The sequence below is a fragment of the Manis pentadactyla genome, chromosome 4, assembly GCF_030020395.1.
Source record: "Manis pentadactyla isolate mManPen7 chromosome 4, mManPen7.hap1, whole genome shotgun sequence".
Classification (NCBI taxonomy): domain Eukaryota; kingdom Metazoa; phylum Chordata; class Mammalia; order Pholidota; family Manidae; genus Manis; species Manis pentadactyla.
The window spans coordinates 51,248,326-51,270,090 of record NC_080022.1 but is presented as its reverse complement, the minus strand read 5'-3'; the positions used below and the strand labels follow the sequence as shown (position 1 = coordinate 51,270,090).

At 47.4% G+C, this 21,765-nt stretch overlaps 1 protein-coding gene across 3 annotated transcripts in view; it reads left to right on the top strand.

Annotated features, from left to right (window-relative positions):
* Positions 1-21,765, top strand: part of KANK4 (KN motif and ankyrin repeat domains 4) — a 67,252-nt gene that overhangs the window by 33,113 nt on the left and 12,374 nt on the right. For 2 of the 3 annotated variants that reach the window (XM_036911262.2, XM_057500271.1), the window contains 6 exons: positions 5,133-7,052; positions 8,327-8,438; positions 11,089-11,307; positions 13,554-13,641; positions 15,695-15,914; positions 20,644-20,786. In XM_036911262.2, the coding sequence (XP_036767157.2) occupies positions 5,133-7,052; positions 8,327-8,438; positions 11,089-11,307; positions 13,554-13,641; positions 15,695-15,914; positions 20,644-20,786 (2,702 nt within the window). Of the gene's footprint in view, positions 1-5,132; positions 7,053-8,326; positions 8,439-11,088; positions 11,308-13,553; positions 13,642-15,694; positions 15,915-20,643; positions 20,787-21,765 lie in introns of those variants that run through there. The other variant, XM_036911263.2, reaches the window with a different exon arrangement.

Sequence of the window (21,765 nt, the reverse complement as noted above, 5' to 3'; positions counted from 1 at the left end):
ATGTGCCAGCAATTTTCAAGTCTCCTATATGGCACATTTGCTGTTGCTCACTGGCCAAAGCAAATTATAAGGCTAAGCTCAGAGTCAGGGTGGGAGGGGAGTAACCAAGGGTGGGGTATAACCATGGCGATTGCTGCAAACAGTCTACCACACCTCGACTATAAGCAGGTATTTGTGCTTCCTTCACAGGGCCAGTAGAGGACTAAATGAGATAATGCATGCGAAGTTGTTGAGTAATAACTATCTAGCACAACAAATATCTTGATAAATGTTCCCCTCTTCCCTTCACCAGGAAGCTAACAGTTGTAGGATAGACCCCGATCTCCTGACTTCTAATGAAATGCTTTTCCAGGTCACCAAATGTCAGAAAACAACAGAGATTATAACCCCACTTGAATCACATGGCCCTTCACTGGTACAGGACTCAGGGACTAGATAGCAGCTGCAGGCCCGTCTCTTCCTTCTTCGCAAATGCGGTCACCATGTATTTCAAGAGTCTGCCTTTCTCCCCAGAGAGATGCCTTTTCATTGCATCCCTGGAAGGGGTCCCACAGAACACCGGCTAATTCCTGTAATGCCCCGGGGGCCTGTCCTTCCTGCCTGGGTCGCCCGGCCATACCCACAACTAGCCCAAGAAAGGCACCCCCCACCTCAGGCACTACCATCTCACAGAACAAAGGCAGAAGAGGGAAAAAGCCTCCATCACCGACTCTGCCTTTTGAAGAGGCTCATTTAATTTCCTTCTTTCCAGCTTTACTTTTGGCCACTTCTCTCTAGTTTCTATTTTCCCATTTCCTTCCAAAGTGGAGTCTAAGCTTTTGGACTTTTCTTATTCACTTTAATGCCTCTGATTGGTTCACTCACCTGCTGTACCTCACCTTGTCCCCCAAGGTAATTACTGTGGCATCTCCCTCTCCCCTTGTCCCCTTTTTATCCCCTTACTCATCCTTTGTGTGACCCTTAGGCTCATGCTTGTGTGTGTAGGTCCCTCCCAAGGACCTAGTGATCTAGTGTGCTTTCAGATGAAGGCTCTGTAAGGATTCTAAGGAGCCCCTGAGCCTCATATATCTTTTTTCTTCTCCTCTGACTCATTTTCCCAGTTTCTCCAGAATTATTTTCTTGGACCCTCATTCCCTTTTGAGGCCATGGTCCTAACACAGAGTTAAATGTTCCAGGGAGAGAGCACCTCCTTTGAATCCTCCCCTGCCCCCTTCAGAACCAGCCTATCCCTGCCTCTGGCCCTTCTCTTGGGTCCTGTGTCATGTTCTCTGCCACATTAGTGTGAACACTCACAACTTTGTAAGTTAGGTATTATTATCACCACCTTGCAAATGGAGAAATTGAGGCATAGGGCAATTAAATAACTTGCCCAGAATCACACAGGTAGTTGATGAGAGCGTCAGGATTCAAATCCAACAGTTTGCTTATGCACCAGTTTATCTGATCTGAAGTTCATTTTGAACAAAATCAGTTCACCTAATTAATTTTTGCCCTGGCCTAATACCTGGAATTTTGAGCTCCTGCATACCTGTCACCAGGTAAAATTAACAGGAGCAGAGCTTAGTGTGAGCATAGGTCTCCCCGCATACTGAATCAGGCTCCCTCAGTCATGGTCCAGCACTCTTCTTGCACTGGAAGAAAGAGGGAACTCAGAGTGCCAGGTGGCAGGCAGGGCAGCACAAAGGATCACTGTGTGTGTGTGCGTATGTGTGTGGGAGAGAGAGAGAGAGAGCTACCCCACATATTAAACCTGCCACCCTGGATAGCCGCTCACTCTCATGGACTCCTCTGGTTTCCTTCAGTCTCCCTTGTGGAAGATTTTGCCTTGAATCTGCTGTTTCTTATTTGATGCTATTATTGTATTTGTGCTCTGGACCTGCTCCCAGAGGCTTCTGGGTAAGTCAGCCTCTATTGAATTGAAGCAATAAGCAGATAAATAATGGAGCTTCTCCTTTAGGAGAGTGTTTTTTTACCTTCTGGGTCATATGTCTGTTCTCTACTTAACTTGAGACAAATATCCCCTCGGATTTGGCCTGTCCCTATAATCCAGGAGGCTGCTGAGTAGACCAGTAGGCCTAAGAATATAGCTAAGTGCAACTTGTAAAACTAACAAAGAGCAATTGCTCTCATTTCCTAAAACTATCAGTGTGCCTCTTTGGGGGAAAGCAGGTATGTAAAAAATTGTGTGGGTGACTAGGAATTTATTTGGAGATTTTTGGGTCCTGGAGGAATGTTCGCTCCTTATCCTCCTGAAGCCCAGGAATCTGCCACAGAAGCTCTGGACCCCACTGAGGACCATCCTGTGGACCAGCACCGAGGCCTCCTTCCTGCTCCCTGCTGTGGTTGTGGCGTAATTGCCCACAGGCTCTGCAGCTTTACTTGGAGTTGAGGCTGGTATGCTCGATTGCTTCAATGTTGGTGAGTTCAGCCTTCACGTGTCTGGTTGATTTCATCTAGTTCTTTGGAGATAACTGTACTTCCCTGAGCCCAGAAGGACCTCAGACAAGCATGTGGCACTGGCAGGAAAGGTTAGGCAAGTGGGAGAGCTTAGCCCCAGTGTGTCACCACCATTAGGGGGAGAGCAGCCCAGAATGTGCCCCAGGTGACACTGTCATTTGCACCTTTTATATAGCCCGTCCCTTTCCCTCCTTTGCCTTTCGCTTCTCTCACCTTGGCCATGTCAGCAGGCTCCCTACTGGCCTTTGGCCATCTGGTTCATCTCCCTCTAACCCTCTGCAAGAATGTTCTTTGTGAATTCACCCAGTCACTGCCTTACGTAAAATCCCTCAGGAACTCCCATTATCTAGAGAGTAAAGACAAAGCTTGTTGGCATGCATGTCAGTCTCTCAATGATCTGGCTCTTGCTGACTTTTCCAGTTGTGTCTTTTCCTACTACTCACCCTGCCTACCACACTTCTAAGTTCCAGCCATATCAACTGTATGTAGAGGACCCTGAAATACTGTGGGATTTCACACCTCCATGATGCACATTCTCTGACATATCTAGAATCTGTCCTGGTTATCTATTTCTGCATAGCAAACCACCCCAAAAGTTAGTGGCTTGAAAGAATTAATACAGCCCAGCTGAGTGCTTCTCATTTGGAGTCCCTCCTGTCATTGAAGCCAGATGATGGCTGAGGCCAGAGTCCTGTGAAGGCTCCTTTACTGGTGCCTGGCACCAGGGCTCTGATAGCTGGAGTATCTCGACCAGCTAGGCTTCCTCTCCCTTTCTCCACATGACTTCCCATGGGGCTGCTTGGGCTTCTTCAAGGCATGGTGGTGTCAGAGAAGTTGGACGCCTTATCTGGCATCCAGCTTCCTGCTGAGTGTGCCTTCTAAGAGACCCAGATGGAACTTGCAGGCTTCGTATGGCCTAGCCTTGGGATTCTCTCAGCATCATTTCTGCCATTTTCTTTTGGTCAAAGCAATCGCAGGCCAGCCCTGATGCAAAGTGGTGGAGAAATACCCCACCTCTCAACGTGGGGTTCTCTTGCCTATCTAGAGAGGGTAAGAATTGATGGTGGCCCTTTTGGAGACAAATAGCAACAATGTCTTTCACCCTCTGGTTCTTCCATCAAGTTGTTACTAGTTCCTTTAATGCCCAGCCATTTGTTACTTTGGTGACCTTTTCCTTACCAAGGCAGAATTAAATTCCAAGTCGAAGAAAATTATTCTGGAGAAACTGGGAAAATAAGTCAAGGAGGAAGACTGTCCCTTGAGCATGCATCTGCTTATCATCCTTGTCATACTGTATTGTGCTTGGTGTTTCTCCTACTTGACCATAAATTTTTTGAGGGCAGGGCTATACCTGATTCTTCTGTGTCCTCAAGTTCCAGCTTAGCAATCAACACATAGGCGCTTAGTAAATGATGGTTGAGGTAAGTGAACTGAATTACTATCTTTTGTATTTTGCCCCCGGGGTCAATTACCCTTAGAATCAACCAGTCAGTCAGTCACAAAGAATTAGTGGAGCCCCTGTGTACCCAGCAAATGAACCTCCACTATGGGGCTTCAGTTCTTCATATTTTTGGCTTCCGCAAAGGTAATAACTACAATGTTAAGCATGAATTGAATGTTTATCATGTGCTGGACATTGTTCAAAGCACTTGAGGTGTATTAACTTATCAGTCTTCACAATAATCTCATTTTACTGTTATTATTCCCATTTTATAGATAATGAGACACAGGAAGGCTAGCTAAGTAATTTCTCCAAGGTCACAGAACTGAAATATAGACCAGGCTCCAGAGTTTGTATTCTTGGTCTCTGTGCAGACCATTCATGTTCTCTCCTGAGCTCAGCATGTTCAGAGCATATTTATTTAGCAGAATGTTACTGAGATAATAAGGGGCATCACATGAGGGACTCAAAGGAAAAAAGACTGTTTAACCTGAAAAACATGGATATAAGTCCCTATGGATTCACATAGTCAAAGGACTGGCTTGTTCTCTGTGAATGGTATTTTCTTACTCGGCAAGAGGTTTTGAAAGTAAAATTCATGTTTGTTAAGTACTAAGCAGTTTTCAGGTGGAAAAGAGCGTGGCTGTGCATGATTTCCTGATTCTCTCTGATCTTCATGTACCCAAAGTCTCAGGCATCTGAGGAAGCTTAAATAATGTAGAAGGCATAACTCCTTGGTATCTCTGGCTTCAGCAAGATTTACTAGTACTTAGTTGAATAATGCAAGGTTCTTTCTTAAAGTGGAGACGGTTGTGCATCTCATTCTTCAAAACCTTCCATATCCGTAGGTGCCATTTAGCACCGTGATCTGGCAAATTCCTGACCACTTCAGTTGTCAATTACATGGCTCAAACAAAAAAAAAACAGTATGAGACTATTTTATTTTACTGGTCTGCAGGCAGATTCCACATTAGTAACTGAAATGACATATTGCAAATTAGAAACTATTCCTTCTACCTATTTTCTTGCAGACATTAGCTAAGTACACATTGATTTAATATGATTGCTCAGCATAGCCAAAGGACTGTGAGCATCTCAACATAATTTAGACTTTGGATCATTTAGGAGAAGTCTCACATGAGAGAGTTAAGTCAAAATCACAGATATTAGGCCTCGCCACTCTCTGATTCTTATTAACGGTGTGCTTCTTTCCTACATGTTCTATGTCTTCCAGCCAGAGACCAGTCCTCCCACAGTGATGAAGAGAAAGTCCCTCCAAAGAGCCACCCCTACTCCGTGGAGACCCCATATGGCTTTCATTTGGACCTGGACTTCCTCAAGTATGTGGACGACATTGAGAAGGGAAACACCATCAGAAGGATTCCTATCCACAGGAAGGCCAAGCAGGCCAAGTTCAGCACCTTGCCCCGCAACTTCAGCCTTCCTGACAGTGGGGCTCGCCTCCATGCCACTCTTCCCTACCAGAGTTGGGCCCCAGTGGTGACAAGGAAGGTGTCGCTAGGGACTGAAGAGAGAGCCCAGTCAGTGCCGCTTGGGGATCGCCCCCAAGCTTCCGCCGGCGGCAGTGAGGTGAGCTACCACAGGAAGGCCCTGCTGGCCGAAACCGCCAGACAGCTGGAGGCTGCTGCCCCCAGGGAAGCTGAGCTCGCCTCTGGGAGTGGACGGCCCCAACTTCTGAGAGCGTCCAGCATGCCAACCGCGCTGCTGCAAAACAGGGCCTCAGAGGACCCAAGCCTAAACTCAGGTCCCCCACTACCCCCTGCCCTCCCTCCGCTGCAGGGAGAAGGCAGCGTCTGTGGGGGCACCTTTGGCCCCGCAGAAGGATTTGCAGGTTTTTACAACTCCATTCCACGAGCAGCGACCCAATCAAAAGTCAGAGAGTTTGGAGACCTGGTGCCAGGGATTCCAGAGCTGGTACGGGAGGGGGCTGAGCCTCCAGAAGGTGAAGAAGGGGCTCCAGATCATCTCTCTTTCCCAAGTCCTCCTTTCTCACCCCAGAATGCACTTGTAGTTCTACAAGGTGCAGAGGATGAACACAAAACCAGAGAAGCTGAGGTGGTGGTCTCTCCAGGGTCCCCAACACCAAGCCCCCCGCCTCTGCCATCACCCATTCCTGAGAATGAGCTCCCCCTAGAAGAAATTGAGCTCAGCATCAGTGAGATCCCACCCCCGCCACCTGTGGAGATAGACGTGAGAAGCATCGGTGTCCGGGTCACAGAGGAGAGCCTGGGCCTTGCCTCAGTGGATCCCAGCAGCATCTCTGGCCTGAAGCAGCAGCTCTCCAACCTTGAGGGCAAGTTGTCTGGAAGAACTGAGGAGCTGGCCCAGGTCAGAGCTGCCCTCCAGCAGCAGGAGGAGGAAATCAAGGCCAGAGGCCAGAGGATTCAAGAGCTGGAGTGCACTGTAGCTCAGTTAGCAGAAAAGCTGAGCCGCGAGCACTCCAAAGATGCTCAGAGCCAGGCTGATGCCACGGTCAACACTGACCCTCTCCAGGGGCCCTTGACTGGGGAGTCATGTGACAAGAGCATTGGGGTCAACCTTCTGGGCAGTATAGGATCTGAAAGCCGGGGAGCTGGAGGAGAGGAGAATGGCCTCCTGCGGGGGCAAGATGGTCACAAATGGGGGGGTCAGAGCCCAGCAGAGCTTGTGCCACCACCGCAGCTGTCACTGCCGCAGGGACCTGAGATGGTCCTCACGCCCTCTTTACATAGCTGCCTCTCCACAGAGCTCAGGATTGAAGAAGCAGGCCCTGAGCAGGAAGGAGGCCCCCAGGTGGGAGCCGATGGTCTGGCCAGGAGAGCAGGAGGCTCTTCAAGGAGCAGCGACAGAAAGGCTCCTCCAGCAGGGAGGGAGGAGGCCAGTTCAGAGCTCCCGGGGAAGGAGCGCCCGGGAAGGCCACCCAGCTCGCCCACAGACGCCACCATTGGGCAATACGTTAAGAAGATCCAGGAGCTCCTGCAGGAGCAGTGGAGCTGCCTGGAGCACGGGTACCCGGAGCTGGCCAGCGCCATCAAGCAGCCCGCCTCCAAGCTCAGCAGCATCCAGAGCCAGCTGCTGAGCTCCCTCAACCTGCTGCTGTCTGCCTACTCGGCCCAGGCTCCGCCCCCTGCCCCCTCTTCCTCTCCACCAATGGGTAAATACTGGTGTCCGAGACAGGGAACCATTTCTCCTTTCCGTGACAAGTCAAAGGGAAAAAGGGTTTTAACTGCATGCGCATGTTTTTAGAAGATTTAAGCACCTGCAGAACCCAGTGGAATAAAAACTGATATATTAACAGTGGCAGCTCTGTATCCCTACTATTGTCCTTGCTCTAAGGTTGGGACTGACCGCAGGGCCACCACATACAGCTGTACAGGTAACACAAGGTACAAAGATGCCTGGCAGAGAGGGTAAATGGGAGCTGAAATCCAGCTCACACACTTCATTTGCCAAGCCTGCAGCCCCGTGTCCACCCAGAAGGGAGCCTTTTTCTCATTTGCATTGCCCAAAGGCAAAGTCTAGGGGGATGAATGTCCCTGTCTGTGTGTGCTCTAAACCTCTGCTTCCCTTCATTGCTTCCTGGGCTTGCATTCCTGTGGTCCTGTTTGGTTCTTGCACGTTAGGTTTTCCCTAGCCTGGTTTTGGAGGAACATTGTATCGAGATCTGAAATATTTCACTGAATGTTTCCTGTGTGTGTGTGTGTGTGTGTGTGTGTGTAAAATAGGGTGTTACTTGTGGAAGTCAAACCTTTGGCTAAGCAGCACTTCCTCTTGTAACAGATCATACACTCTTCTCTTTTGAGTAAAGTGAAACCATATTTTGCTTTGCTCAACGAGCAGCATGCGAGCCGGCTTCCTGTCACAGATCACAAATTGGTGGCTTTCTCGTTATTTCGGCACTCACTCTAGTCTTGCCCAGCGGGAGATGCCAGCTGTGCCTTTGAGCACAGCAAAGAAAGATTTGTGCTCTTGCTCCTGTGCCTGCAGTGCCTCCCCGACATCACAGTGTCAGCTGACATGTGAGCCAGGAAGGACCTCCAAGGTGCCCTTAAGCAGAGGTGGGTGCTGGACTGGGAGTCATGTAAACTAAGTTCTTCTCCTGTTCTGCCATTCACTGAGCAAGTGTGAGCTTCAGATTTCCCAGCCGTAAGATAGGGGCAACAGTAACACACACACCACATGGCTGTTCTGAGAGATTGTTCCCAAAACTCTGCTCTAGATCCACATAGAGAGGCTTTGGGAACAGCGACAGTTTGACTGACATTGACCAGGAGGCATGGCCTCCTCAAAGACCCTCAAAATAGTACATTTACGTTATTTAGTTCCCTGTGCTTTTCTACCTTCAATCTGTATGCCCTCAAAGCAAGTTTTGCTGCATTCTAGGGGATCCCCAAGATCATTCTAACCTGTGATGTTGTGTCTGCCTAGAGATCTCCCCGTCGACCAGCCTTAAATCCATAATGAAAAAGAAAGACTATGGCTCCCGTGCAGGAGGTAATGGGACCAAAAAGAACCTTCAGTTTGTTGGGGTTAACGGTGGGTAAGCATCGCTCGTGAAGCCCAGACTGCCCTCCACACTCCTATCCCACTGTTGCCCTTCACTTTCTCTTTCCCTAGGGGGAAGCATCTGGTTTTCATTCTTCTTCAAGGGAATTAACCTCAAGGGCCCTTTAAAGCTCCATCTCGGGTTTGCATGTGTGTGGCTCCTTGCCAGCTCCGGTTGTCTGTTGGATCCTGTGCTTTTAAGGGGGCCAGGGTTCCAGGGGGTTCTGGGGAGTTTGGGGAGAACATGGGACCTTTAAGGAAGAAATTTAATCTGAGCCACAACACTGAAACTGGGACAAACTCTTAATTTGTTATACTTGAGGGTTTCATCCATTTAATTCTTTTTCTTCCTTTTACTAACTTACTGCTCACCAAATCAGCATTTTCTAGACTGAAGAAAAACAACTAATGTCTGTTGACTCAGAGCATGAAGCAAACTTTACATAGTCCAGAGTGGAAATCTTTGGATTTAGAATATTTTCTACATCAGTCATTCAGCAAACATTTATTAAATGCCAACAATGTGTTAGGTGGTGGGGATAAAAAAAGTCAAATAAGTCATGGTCCCTGCCTTTAGTTCACAGTTTGGGCACAGGCAGAGATAAGACAAGAAGGGAAAATGCTGGGATGCTGAGATGAATTCCAGTAGAGAAGGAATGTGGGATGCTGTGGAGGGCCACCCGCCCAGCCGGCGGTGGGCCCAGGAGACTGCCTTAAACACCTGCTACTTTAGGTCAGACCTGAAAGAAGACACCAGATTCAAAAAAGGGTGAAGTTGCTGTTGTAGGTCCTGTGAGGGAACTGTCAGGACTGAGGACATGGGATTTCATGGAGTTGCTGTGCCCACTCCTGCTCCTTAAGGTCAGACACTGTGACCCGAGGAGAAGCCATTTTGTTTTGAGCTTTCACCAGTTCAGCTACAGAAAAGAAATTAAGCCTAATCTCAAAGCCAAAAGCAGGTCCTATCTCTCCCGCACTTAAATGCCCCCAATAGACCCACTCACTCTGTACCAAAACCTGGAAGTCCTTCTCATGGCTGTAGCCTGCCTCATTCTTGCCCGCTGACTCCTTCCTGCCTTTCTTCCCTCAAACTTGCCTAGTCAGGCCCCTCTTGGAGCCTTTGCATTTGCTGTTCCTCTGCTCAAAGCGCTCCTTTCCCATAGGCCTCAGTGTTTGTCACTTGAGTGCCTGGTTCTCAGACTTGACTCATTTTAGGAACTCTGGGGGAGCCTTAGAAAATACCAGCGCCTGGTTTGCCTCCCTGAAGACCCTGGCTTAATTAGTCTAGAGTGCACTTACAGGTATGGGGAATTTTAAAACAACCTCAAATGATTCTAATGTGAAACCAAGGTTAAAACCTTCTGCTCTAGTTAAAGTAGCCCCTCCTCCTATTCCTCTGTCCCACGACCCTTTATAATTTTATTCATTGTTCTTATCACTACCTGAAGATGTTGGGTACATGTTTATTTTCTGCCTGACCCTACTAGATCTAGGCCAAATTAGGAAAGGGACTTTGGTATAGTATTTAGAACAGTGGCTGGCACATAGTAGGTGCTCATAAATGAATAAATGAATGAACTTCAAGATTTAGATTTTATGGAAACAACTCTAAGATGAGAACTATATTTGTAAATGTAATACATTCCCTATTCTTAATGATAAAAGCAGAAAATTTTTCTAAGCACAATAGAGGAAAAAGTATCTGGGTTTTAAACAAGATGGAATGTGAGTGTACCAGGAAGCAGGCTGGGTTTGTAAATCCAGTGAGCATAGGGGCTGTATGTAGGGGACACCATTCAGAGAAAGAACATGAGAGGGTTCAGTGGAAGCCATGGTCACTGGGCTCCCCTGGTCTCTGGCAGTGTCCAGTGGCTCCAGAACCTGAAATCTTCATCTTAGCCACAGCATTCTTCATCTGGAATCTCCTACTGATCATCAGCAGAGGGATTGATGAGTCTTCCATGGTCTCTGATTTACCACCCCCACAGAGTCACATGTAATTGAACATAAAGATCATTACTGGGGAGGGAGGGCTATGAGTCAAGTGGCCCGTGCCCTCCCTCACTTGTGCTGTTGCAAGCAGTAGTTGAAATGGGCTGCAGCTGAGAAAGGCAGATGTCGGGTTAAGGTATCCTGAACCCAAACGCTGCTGGGAGCAGACAGAGGTGGTTCCTCCTCATTGGCTGCAAGCTGGGCTTGAACAGGGGGCTAAAGGGAGGTCTTACAGTCACCCAGAAATGTGATTTGTCAGGCAATTCAGAGAACTCTGGGTTGGGGTGAGGAACATTTGCCTAGATCAGGCCCCAATATGGACAGGACATTAGGATTCCAGAAGCAAATCCTTTCCTGAGAACCTTGAATTGCCTGTCTGGATCACCTAACGCCTCGGCCAGTCTGTGTGTTTGCTGCCAAGAGTTTAGTTAATTATCCCTTCTTCCCAAGTGGCCCTTGGAGTCAGACCCAGAGCTCTTAGCCACATGTTTCTCTGACACTAAGGGTCCTGGGAGTCCCCTCACCCAGAGCTGCAGGTGTAGAGATTGAAGGATTTGGCTAGCAAGCTGGAAAGTGTTATGCAAGCCCACCTAGTTCTCATTCATGCATTGGGCAGGAAGCTGAGAACCAGTGACCCTTGTCTCCTTCTCCAGCTACGAGACCACCTCAAGTGAGGAGACCAGCAGCGAGGACAGCTCCCCGGATGACTTGTCTGACAGTGAGACTGAGAAGAAAGGTGATGTCCCAGAACATAGGCGGGACAGGAGTGCCCACCCCAGCTGCAGGGCAGGGCAGGGCATCCCTGAGGGCACCCACGGCACAGGCCCGGACAGCGGGCCTGGGGAAGAGCTCCCCCACCCCAGGGCTGAGAGGTGAGTCGGAGGGCACACAGGTGGGGGCACTGATCTCTAGGAAGGACAAGGGCATTTATTTGTTTGATCTCTAGGAAGGACAAGGGCATTTATTTGTTTGATCATTCATCTGTCCATCTGATGCTGGGATTCTTGTTCACGAAGCCGAAGAATGAGCTTCACAAACACCTAAGGTAGGAGAGCAAGGCACAGGCTTTTATTTAGAAATAAAGTGAGAGAATAGAGCTCCTGGCTCATGCCAGGAGGGGACAAGAGAGCCCTGTTAGTGGTGTGTTGTCTAGGGGGTTTTATAGGCAGTTGAGGATTTTTCGAGAACATGAAAAAAACTTAGGGGTGTGGACTTGTTAAGTGGTCCCTGAATATTTAGAATTAACTTAACACAAGCAACTTCCTGCTCTGATGATTTCTCTGAGATACCAGCATCTTGGTCTGGGGGCATATGAAACAAGGCCACCTGCTCAGCCCCCAAGGTGGGCTGAGGTATTGTTTGCTAAAGAGTAAGTTAAGAATTTCTAACATCTTAACTTCTTGGGTATTAAAATGCAATCTTATCTTTAAGGTGGAATCCTTCTTGCCTTTTCTGTGTTGTTTATGCCTGGGCTTACTTGCTAAATTAGTTGCCCAGTTTGCAAAATTACTTCATCAGATCTGAAGGAGGAAAGACAGCACATAGGCCTGGGCCTTTTAGCATGTTAAAGTGAATCTTACACATGATTATAAATGGTTAGCATAATAAAACATTGCTACTCTTCTTTATCTGGGGAACATTAACTGATCTCACTGAAGAATGATTCTAGAACTTAATGTTTAACATAGAGTTTTAGTAGGGGGGTTTCCTTGTATGTAGAGTTACATTGCTCTGACTGCAAATATCCTGCCCTGCCCCCTCCGGAGGCCCTCACCCTACTCTTGACTACATCCACGGTCCCTGTCTCACATCTACAATATTTACTGAGTTTCTGATCTATGCACTAGGCTAGAATCCAAACAGCACAGGGCACAGTAAACAGGTGTCACTCCTGCCTTCTCAGGGTACACTGCTGTAGACAGAGCACAGCAAGCAAATCTAACATCGTCCTTGCACTGGAAGTGTGAAGGACTTGACATGTATTATCTCATAGAAGCCTTTTCACAATCTTACAAGCTAGAAATTAGTATAATCCCCACTTCACAGATGTGGAAACAGGTTTAGAGAAGTTAAGTGACACAACTAGCAGAGCAGAGATTCCGACCCAGGTCTTTTCTGATTCCTGTGCATGCACTTTCCTGCCTCTGTCCGTGGCCGTGCTGACGTCACTGTTTTTTTTTTGAAGTGACGGGAGGTCATGGGGCATGATGAAAAGAGTACTGCCTTTGGAGGTGGACACTCTTGGATTCGAATCCCACGTCTGCTATGGTGTCACTTTACAGAGGGTACTTAAGCTATGGTCACCCCAGTTTCCTCATCTGTAAAGCGTGGGTAATTGCAACCTGATAGATTTGGTCTGAGGACTGAGAAAAAGCATGTAGAAAGCCCAGCACAGTGCCTGCCACATAGTAGGTGCTCAATAAATAACAGATGTGGTAATAGTAAGTCCCCTTGTCATCGTCGTCACCCGCAGCCTGGTTGCTGCGGGAGGAACAGGCAGAGCGTGGGAGCTGGTCCCCGAGGCTCTGCGGAGCCCTGCAGCCTGGCAGCAGTCTGCGGACACGATGACAGACGGGAGCTTGCCGGTGTCCAACACTGGACCTCTCCGTGTCTTCCCGCATACTGACACAGGAAGAGCGCCTCTCGCGAGAGCGCCCCAGCTTCGTTGATTTTCATTTTACTGAGTTTATTAGCACTTAGGGTGTCCTTCATGGGCGAACAGTCTGAAGGCATTTGCCGGTATGGACTGGGTTCTTTGGACTTTTCAAGTCATTCAGACAGAAAATGTTTGATCCAAAGTCAGAAGGACAATCCTCCCTTTCCCGGCATGTCAGGAATTGCAGCTGGGCCCAGAATGCCCTGGTGATCTGCCCCTACCCCCTGACACCTGCAGGAGAAAAAGGGCAATGTGCCTGACTCACTCTGCAGAAGATTCAGAAGCCAAGCCTCGCCGTCAGGAGGCTGCAGGCACCCAGGGGCCTGAGGCGTGCACCTTTTCCCGAGAAGGCGCCCGGCTGCGTGTTTGAGGCGCTGAGCAGTGGGAGGAGAGAGGAAGTCACGGTAGCGGATCACCTTTTTTATCACACTGATATATTTACATATATATTTTTTTCTTTAGATTCAAACCCTCAGAGGAATTCCTTAACGCATGCCGGGCATTGAGCCAACATCTGCCAGAAACTGGGAGCACCACCGACCTACTCTTGGTACTCTGATTTTTCATTGTCATGTAAAGATTTCCGTACTGTTTAAGCTGTTAGCTCGGGCAGGTGGCTCTGATCCCTCGCCCGAGGCAGTAGTGGGCGGCTGAGGGCACGCAGGAAGCGGCTGCCTAAGGGGATGGGTTACACTGAGAAGGCGGCCCGGATCCATGTGCACCAGAAGGCAGGCTACTGCTCTGAGACATTTCCCCCGCGTTTGTAGACATCACTCCCTGAATAGTCATAAAACTATCTGTGGCTTAGGCTCAAAATTGCCTCACAATTTGAGAGAACTGTGGGTGGAGTGGAAAAGAGCATTGTGGCATGGGATCCGTGGGTTTTTATTCCCAGGACCGCTGTCTGTGAGATACCGAGGTCATTCAGTGCTCAGGGCCTCAGTTTCCTCATTAACAAAATGAGGGTGGAGGGCGGCAAATCCCTTACCCGCAAACTCCGACATTGAATGCTGTCGTCTTTACTGTTTTTCTTGACGTGACCAAAAACAAGAAAATACATGTTTGTTGCTTAATGCCTTCAGGGCCCGTGGAGATTTAAACATATAAACATTAAATTTTACTTTTAATGAAGAGATACTGGCACAGTTTTGAGAGCAACTGGGAAGACCCACAGTGTAACAGGTTGTAAGGATTTTTAAAGCCCCATTTAGATTTCCTTTGCAGAAGAGCTTTAGGAGTAAAAACGATCAGTTCAGCCGAGCATTATTATTAGTTTAGCTGATCTGACAAAGAGCTGTTTCCAGATTATTAAAGAACCAATATGTGATGTGAATGCTGATCAAAACTCCTGTTTCTTTAATGAGTTACAGAGCTGTTATTTCTCAGCTCTTTATTAAAATCTGTGCCATGTTTCTTAATGCTAGGATCTTTCTCCAGATTCTCCTGAAGATTCCATTGATAAAGGAGATATTCTGATATATGTATATAAAGTGTTTCAGTCACAAGAGATTCCACTCTTTCTGCCTAGAAAAGCAATTGGAGGATATGCAAACCTGCCCCCACACCCATGTTAGGATCAAAGCACAGGACTCCCTTCCCCACCTTAGAGACAAAGCAAGTTGTACAAAGAATTCACTCTGTAGAGCCATGGAAGGTTAGGCCCTTTTGCACCTCCATTTTGCAGATGAGACAAGTAAGGTTCAAAGGGTTACATGACTTTGAGAGTCTTATGGCAGAGCCAGGACGTAAGGTTGGCCACAGTGGTTTAGTGACTCCAAATCCAGTGCCCTTTCCAGAATGCGCATAAAATCATTTGTGATAATCACATCCTCAAGTTTTCTCCTCCCCTTCAGATAAGTAATCTAAACATGTTCTATTTTAAATACTTAGGTCATGTCACACACAGAGTGGAAGTCATTCTTTCCTCATTCATGGCTCCAAAGGAGCTGAATACTGCAGTGGGGGGAATGCTGCAGACAGTGGGGGAAGTACTGCAGACAGTGGAGGGAATATTGCAGATAATGGGGTTCTGCTTTGCATTGTCAAACCATTTTCTCTGAAGTGCCTAGCAAAGTTTAAAAGCTAAAATAATTCAAGCACAGATCTTTGGATTTTGTTTCAGATATAAATTGGGCACCTTGTTTGTCTTAGCTTGCAGCATGCATTTTTTCATTAGTGAAATGTGACTTTCCAGCTACGCTTATTAAAAACACTCAAAAGGCCTGTAACATCTAAGGTCGAGTTAGGCTGGCCATATGCACATCACAGAGAGGGTCTTGGATATCCGGTACATATAGGAATGTGATCTAAACTTGTATAGACTCCAACTGTCACTTACTAAAGTGTTTTGTTACTAGTTACTGGGAGAGCCGGTCCTCCTTCCTGCCCCACATGGCGGCCAGTCACACAGGTTCAAAGTATATTGAAGCATCCCCAGCCCCACTAGCTCTGAGCCCTCCAGGGTAAGTCACATGGAAAGCTGGAGGGAGCTGAAGGGATAGAGGTGGAAACATCCAAAGCTGCCTTTTTTTAGTGGAAGCTAACACCCGAGCTGAAGCACCCCAGGCTGGGTAACCTGCAATTGGAATCTCCTGATATTTCAGAGACAAAGTTTGAACACCATCAGTCAAGAGTGGTTCCGCGTCTCTAGCCGGAAGTCGTCTAGCCCTGCTGTGGTGGCCGCCTACCTCCGCGGGGTCCAGCCTCACTCCCCACACTTCCTAAAGCTGCTTGTCAACTTGGCTGACGGCAACGGGAACACAGCCCTTCACTATAGCGTGTCCCACTCCAACTTCCCCATCGCGAAGCTGCTGCTGGAGACAGGTCAGAAATGGCTGCCACTGTACAGTCTGCGGCCCTCCTTGAAGGGCAGCTCTTGTACCCACTTCTCTTCAGCAAAGAGATTCCACACTGTTCTGAGTTCCTTCTGTATCCTAGGAAGTGGACTAGACCATTTTGCCTTTATTGTATCATTTATTCCTCACAACACTTTTGTGATGTAGGTATTATTATTCTCGTGTGGCAGTTTAGGAAGCTGAAGCTCAAGAGTTATGAAACTGCTCAGGTCACAGTGCTGGAAAATGGTAGAGTCAGGCTTTGTATTCTGTCTAACCCCAGAGATATACCACACTGCCTCTGGGAAAGGTCGCACTTTACCATCTTCTTAAGAACGTTTTAACAAAGGCAATGGCTCCATTTGATCGGCTGGACTCATTTGATTCATTCAACTTTTATCAGGTATCTGTGGACTGTGTACCAGGTCCATACTGGCTACAACCAGGGACACAAAGGTGAGCCGGTGGGGGGCCTCTGCTTCTCGGGAGCTTACAGCCTGACAGTCAGGGTGGAGCAGGATGCTGGCTCACAAGAGGGAGGTACAATGTGGGATTTCAGTCTCAGAAGAAGTGAGATCATGTCCTGTTCAGGGAGCAGGAAAGGTGCATTGAAGCAGGTAGATTCCCTAGACACAGAAATGTCCCAGACAGGGACAGCCCCAGGGAGGTGGAGAGAGGAAAACCTGGAGACCAATAGGCTTACGGTTTGATAAGGATGGGGATTTAGGTTGGGGTGGTAAGTTGGCACCACAGTGTGGGGGACTGAACACCAGGCTGAACAGTGGGAAGCGTGTCTGGAAGGCCCCGGGAAGTCAGTACAGGGTTTTGAGTAGGGGAGCACCCTAAGCATGTGAGTTCTCTATAAAGGTTAATTTGGTGATAGGAGCAGGGTAGTGGAGGAAAAAGGGGCAGGAGGCAGCAGGCCAGACAGGAGGCCACTGTGGCCTTGCAGCAGAGTGTAACAGTATCAAGCAGCTGAGGAGCTACAGTGTGGCAGGTGGGTGCTGGGGCTGACTGAAGGAGTGCGGATCCTGCTAGAATGTCACCCGAGTGTAGGGAAGTTGTGTGAGGCATAGCTAGAGGTAGGTATACAAGAGGTATAAAACTCCAAATGATTTTCCAGAGATGAGGCCCTCTGCTAAGCGCTTGGCATATGAGATCTCATTAATTAATTAATATCATTAATTAATCCGGGCAATGACCCTATTAATAGGGAGGGTCATCCCTGTTTACAGATGATGAAAAGGACACTCAGGAAAGTCAACAGACTTTCCCAAGGTCACATGATGGCTAGGTATGTTGCTGGGGTATGAAATCAATACCGTGAGCTGTTCGCATTCCTGATATCCAGGAATTGGAGCACATGCTAGATCGGTGACCGTTTTTTAGACAGGGAGTTTAAGTGGGCATCAGGAAGTCTGAATTCCGGATCCCACACCTTGGATGTTGTCTACCCTGGCTGAAATCCCTCGCCCAGCTTTCCACTGCTCTTCGAATGGAAGGCAGCTCCCTGGGCCTGGCCTCAGGAACCCCGGGAGGCCTGGCTCTTGCCTGCCTTTGCTGTCCTCTGCCGCCACCATGCACCCGCCTTCCCTCCACTCCAGGCACATGGCCTCAGGCTCTCCAAGCTCATCCCTCCTTGGGGCCATTGCATTTCCTTTCTACCTGGACTTTTTTCCCTGAAACTCTTCTCATGACTGGCTCCTTCTCCTCATTCAAGTCACAGCTCAAATGTCACCTCAGAAGGCTTCCTGGTGTCCCCGTCTAAAGAGGCTGCCCTGTCTTTCTCTCTAGGGAAACACCCTGTTTCTTTCTTTAGATGATTTTTCTTGTCGTTTCTACTTAACAGGACTCGGTTAACTCAGTCAAAGGGGGCCCTTATCTGTGTTGTTCCTTTCAGCGTCCCCAGTACCTATACAGTTCCTGGCTCAGGGTGGGTTTTGAGTGAACATATCTGTTAAATAAATGAGTGGGTGGATGAGTCCTGGGAGCTCAGTTAAATACCAGAAAGCTTCCATTTTTCCAAAATTCTGTTAGCAGCCTTGAGGATTTCATCTGAATGGGTAGGTAATGTACATAATGACAGCCTAAAATTCTTCCTGCTTCCCTCATCATCACAGGAAGATGAAGTTACAATTCCTGGATTTCAGATCTTGCTTGATGCATGGATACTGTGAAAGTGGTAGTTCAGGTGAGAAAGGCACATGACTAAATGGAGCATCCCTCTGGGTTCTGCTCACTGTGCTCAGTGTTAGGGGCTTTCATTATAGCCCATAAATAGCAAGAACACCTACTGCTTTTTGAGTGCCTGCCCCAACCCAGACACAGTACTACACGACACGTGCACATTGCAGGGACTGTGATACAGATACTAAGTGCATTTTCCAGCTGAAGCTCAGAGAAGCAGGTAATGTAGTCAAGGTCACAGAGTCCTTAAGTAGCTAAGCCAGAATTCCAGCCATCATCTGTTGCTACTCAATCTGGGCTTTTTCTACTACCCCAAACCAGGTTTCAGGGACACTCTGAGTCCTTGGGAGTAACCTGTTACATGCATGAAGAATGCAAGGCCCAGTAATGCAGAGCTCTCATCTTTCACAGCTCATACACTTGCAGCCTGTTAGCTCTCCAGGTGGGCCAGTCCAGGCCAGAGAATGGACAGACTAAGATTGGGAGTTTCTGCTGATGTTGACTAAGAACCAAGTCAATACTTGTCAACCCTAAAATGGTTTGAAAGCTTTTCCCTTTAACATCCTGAAATAGCTAAATAGCCATAAGCCTGAAGTATCAAGTGGGGTAGAGAGAACGGGCTGAAAGCACCATTACTTCCCCTCTCTGTAGCAGGGTGTTGAGGAGAATAGATCCTTCACATTCCCAAACCTGGGCTCCCTTCCCAAGGCAGTTATTAAGCATCCAAAAGACACTTTACAAACTGTAATGGGCTGCACACAAGTAACTCATCATTATTGAGAATAGAGCCAGCAGGTGCACCTCCACCAGCTTAGTCTCTTATGATCCCTCCTTTATTTTGCCTGAGGCCACTGCAGAGCCGGAAGCTTGTTGAGTCTGGAGCATGCTCAGTCAAAAGCCCTTCCCCGGGCCTCCAGGGAGGGTTGGCTTGCTTCCTGGGGCTGCTCAGAAGCATCTGCTGTGAAAGCCTTGGATCTTCATCCCTTTTCCCCAGCCCCGGAGGAGGAGGCATTCCTCACTCTAGTGAGCTATAAGCCATCTTTCTGAAGAGAGTAAAGGGAACCGTAACCTCTCAAAAGCAAACATAAAGTAGTCATGGAGTAAAAATTAAAAAGTCATTAATGAAGCAATGCAAATATTCCTGTCTTTATCAGGACAGTTTGTGAAGCGAGGCATAAAATTATTATATAGCCTTCAGAGCCCAGCTGGTCATGACAGTGGTCAGAGGGGCCTCAGGAAGGAAATCCTGAGAAATGGTCAAAAACGATTTTTCTGGAACCACTGCATCCTGTTATCACTATGGCACATTTCTGAAGGATTGTCTGGGGTGTGGAGGGAATGTCTAACAAATATTGATCTTTTTCCCTTCCACAGAACTTATATGTTGCCCTAAGGGACATTTTTTCATAAACCAGATTTGTTACAGTGAATACCTATGTTTTCATGAATAAGGAGCAAGGACAGAAAGGCAAAAATACGATGCTGGACAATAACAGTAATAATAGAAACCCTTATTGAGTGTTTACTATGTGCTAATTGCTTTTAGCTGTTAGCTGTTCTAAATGCTTTTCATATATTAACTCACTAAATTTCATGGTAACTCTATAGGTCTTGTTCTTATCCCCCATTTACTGAAGAAAAACTAAGAAAAGATAAGTGACTTGATCTACTGAGATAGTTTTATTATTGCCCAAAAGAGACATCTGGGATTTGGGAATAAGCAACAGTACAAGGAAGATTTGATTTTTACAGTGCACCCTGAAGAGGTGGGGTCCTTTACATAACAGATACGGGCTGATAACCTTAACTCTCCTTCTCCTTTGGTGGAGAGGGATATGAATGCATATCCCCAGGGTTACAAAGCAGAAATTTCTTTTGAGTTCTCATTTAACATTTCATCAGAAAATATGTCAGCTTTTCATTCCATTGTGAAATGTGTATTCTTAATTGCTTTAATATAAAAATCTATAAAGCTTTTCCCCCCTGTGTTTGTCAAATGAATGATCATTCCTGACAGATAGCCTATGTTTATCCTGTGGCATTTTTCATGCCCCCTGGTACATTGCACAACCTTTCATTAGGCCTTTGGAAAAGACCTGCAATCACAGCCATTGGCTTAAGAGTTACCCACAGACAGAGAGAACATGAAAACGGAAATGCACAGCTGTGCGTGACATGTTCCTGGGTGAGCAGTAGGCTCTAGAGCCATACAGACCTGAGTCCTTGTCTCATTTCACCTTCACTTTGGCTATTTATGTAGCTTCAGGGTCCTCATCTGTAGAGTGGGAATGATGTGTGCTTGGTCATTGGCTCCCCATTGGCCATCTCTGACTCTACTGCAGACTTTCCTTGCTGGGTATCCTCAAGATTTAAAGGCTGCCGCAAATGTAAAACATTGATTCCACCACCAGGAAAGGACTGCTCTATTCTGTGGCCTTTGAGCCAGCAGGCAGCATCCTGTTGAACAGGGTAAAGCAATCTTGCCTCGTGCCCCTCCAGAGCTGTTCCAGTGCTCGTTGCTCCTCCTGCAGGCGTCTGCAATGTGGACCGTCAGAACAAAGCTGGCTATACTGCGGTGATGATCACTCCCTTGGCTTCTGCAGAGGCTGATGAAGACATGGCTGTTGTCTGGAAGCTCTTAAGAGAAGGAAATGTGAACATCCAAGCTACTCAGGTAGGAGATGTGAACATGATCTCCTCTTTAATAAATGTAGGCACCTCCCAGTTTTATTTTGCTAGTGGGGTGAGAGATTCCATGCAGATGTGTGCAGGATTTTTAACCCAAGAGGGCTGGACCGTACACATGGCTTCTGTCCAAAGCCTGAACATTTTGTTTCCTCAAAGTCTCCTGGGACTCAGACAGGCTAGGACAGAGGTCAGGGGGCTTGAAGTCTATATCCCAATTTGAAACTGGGCAAATTCCATCTGGACCCAACTTAAACCAAGTGTTTTCGGAGTTAGCACCTTGAGAAGGCATTGCTGGTTGGCAGCTCTATGATGCCCCTGTAGGTGATCCACCTTGATCATGGAATACAAAGCAGTTCAGAGGGCTAGAATGTCTCTGTTCAACTTCTGGGCCCCTCTCCTTGAGAATACAGAGTAGGGGTATGGTCCTTACCCAGTAGGGCTTTGAGTTAGACAGGGCTCCATATGTAGCAATGGAAATTCCTCAAAAGGCCACTTACCTACCTTTGACCAAAATAAGAACTAGTAGAGTACATTCAACTCTCCTTTTCCTTGTAGACTGGTCATAGATGTAGCCTAACCATCAAGAATTTTGAAGGGTCTATGATTTCATTCCACCTTAAAGCAACAGTTTAGCTGCTACAGTATCAAGGTTGCTGGCAGAAGACACAAGACTCCTGTGCTAGGGACAAAGAACAGTGTATTACTCACAGCAGTAGCAGTAGTCGCAGCATCAGTATTTGCCCCAATTCTCAGTTCCCACAGAGTATGAGGATGGCCAGATCCCTGCACACAGAGTGGATTGTTTTAACAGAGAGGACCCTGAACTTAGGAAACTTGAATCCTTCATGCTGGATAGTAAGCATGGCTGCTCTCTGTTCTGTAAGAAATACTATCTCTATCTTCCAAGGCTGTTCACTGTACAAACATCCTTAAAAAGATGTGATTGCCCAGAGAAGACAAGTAGT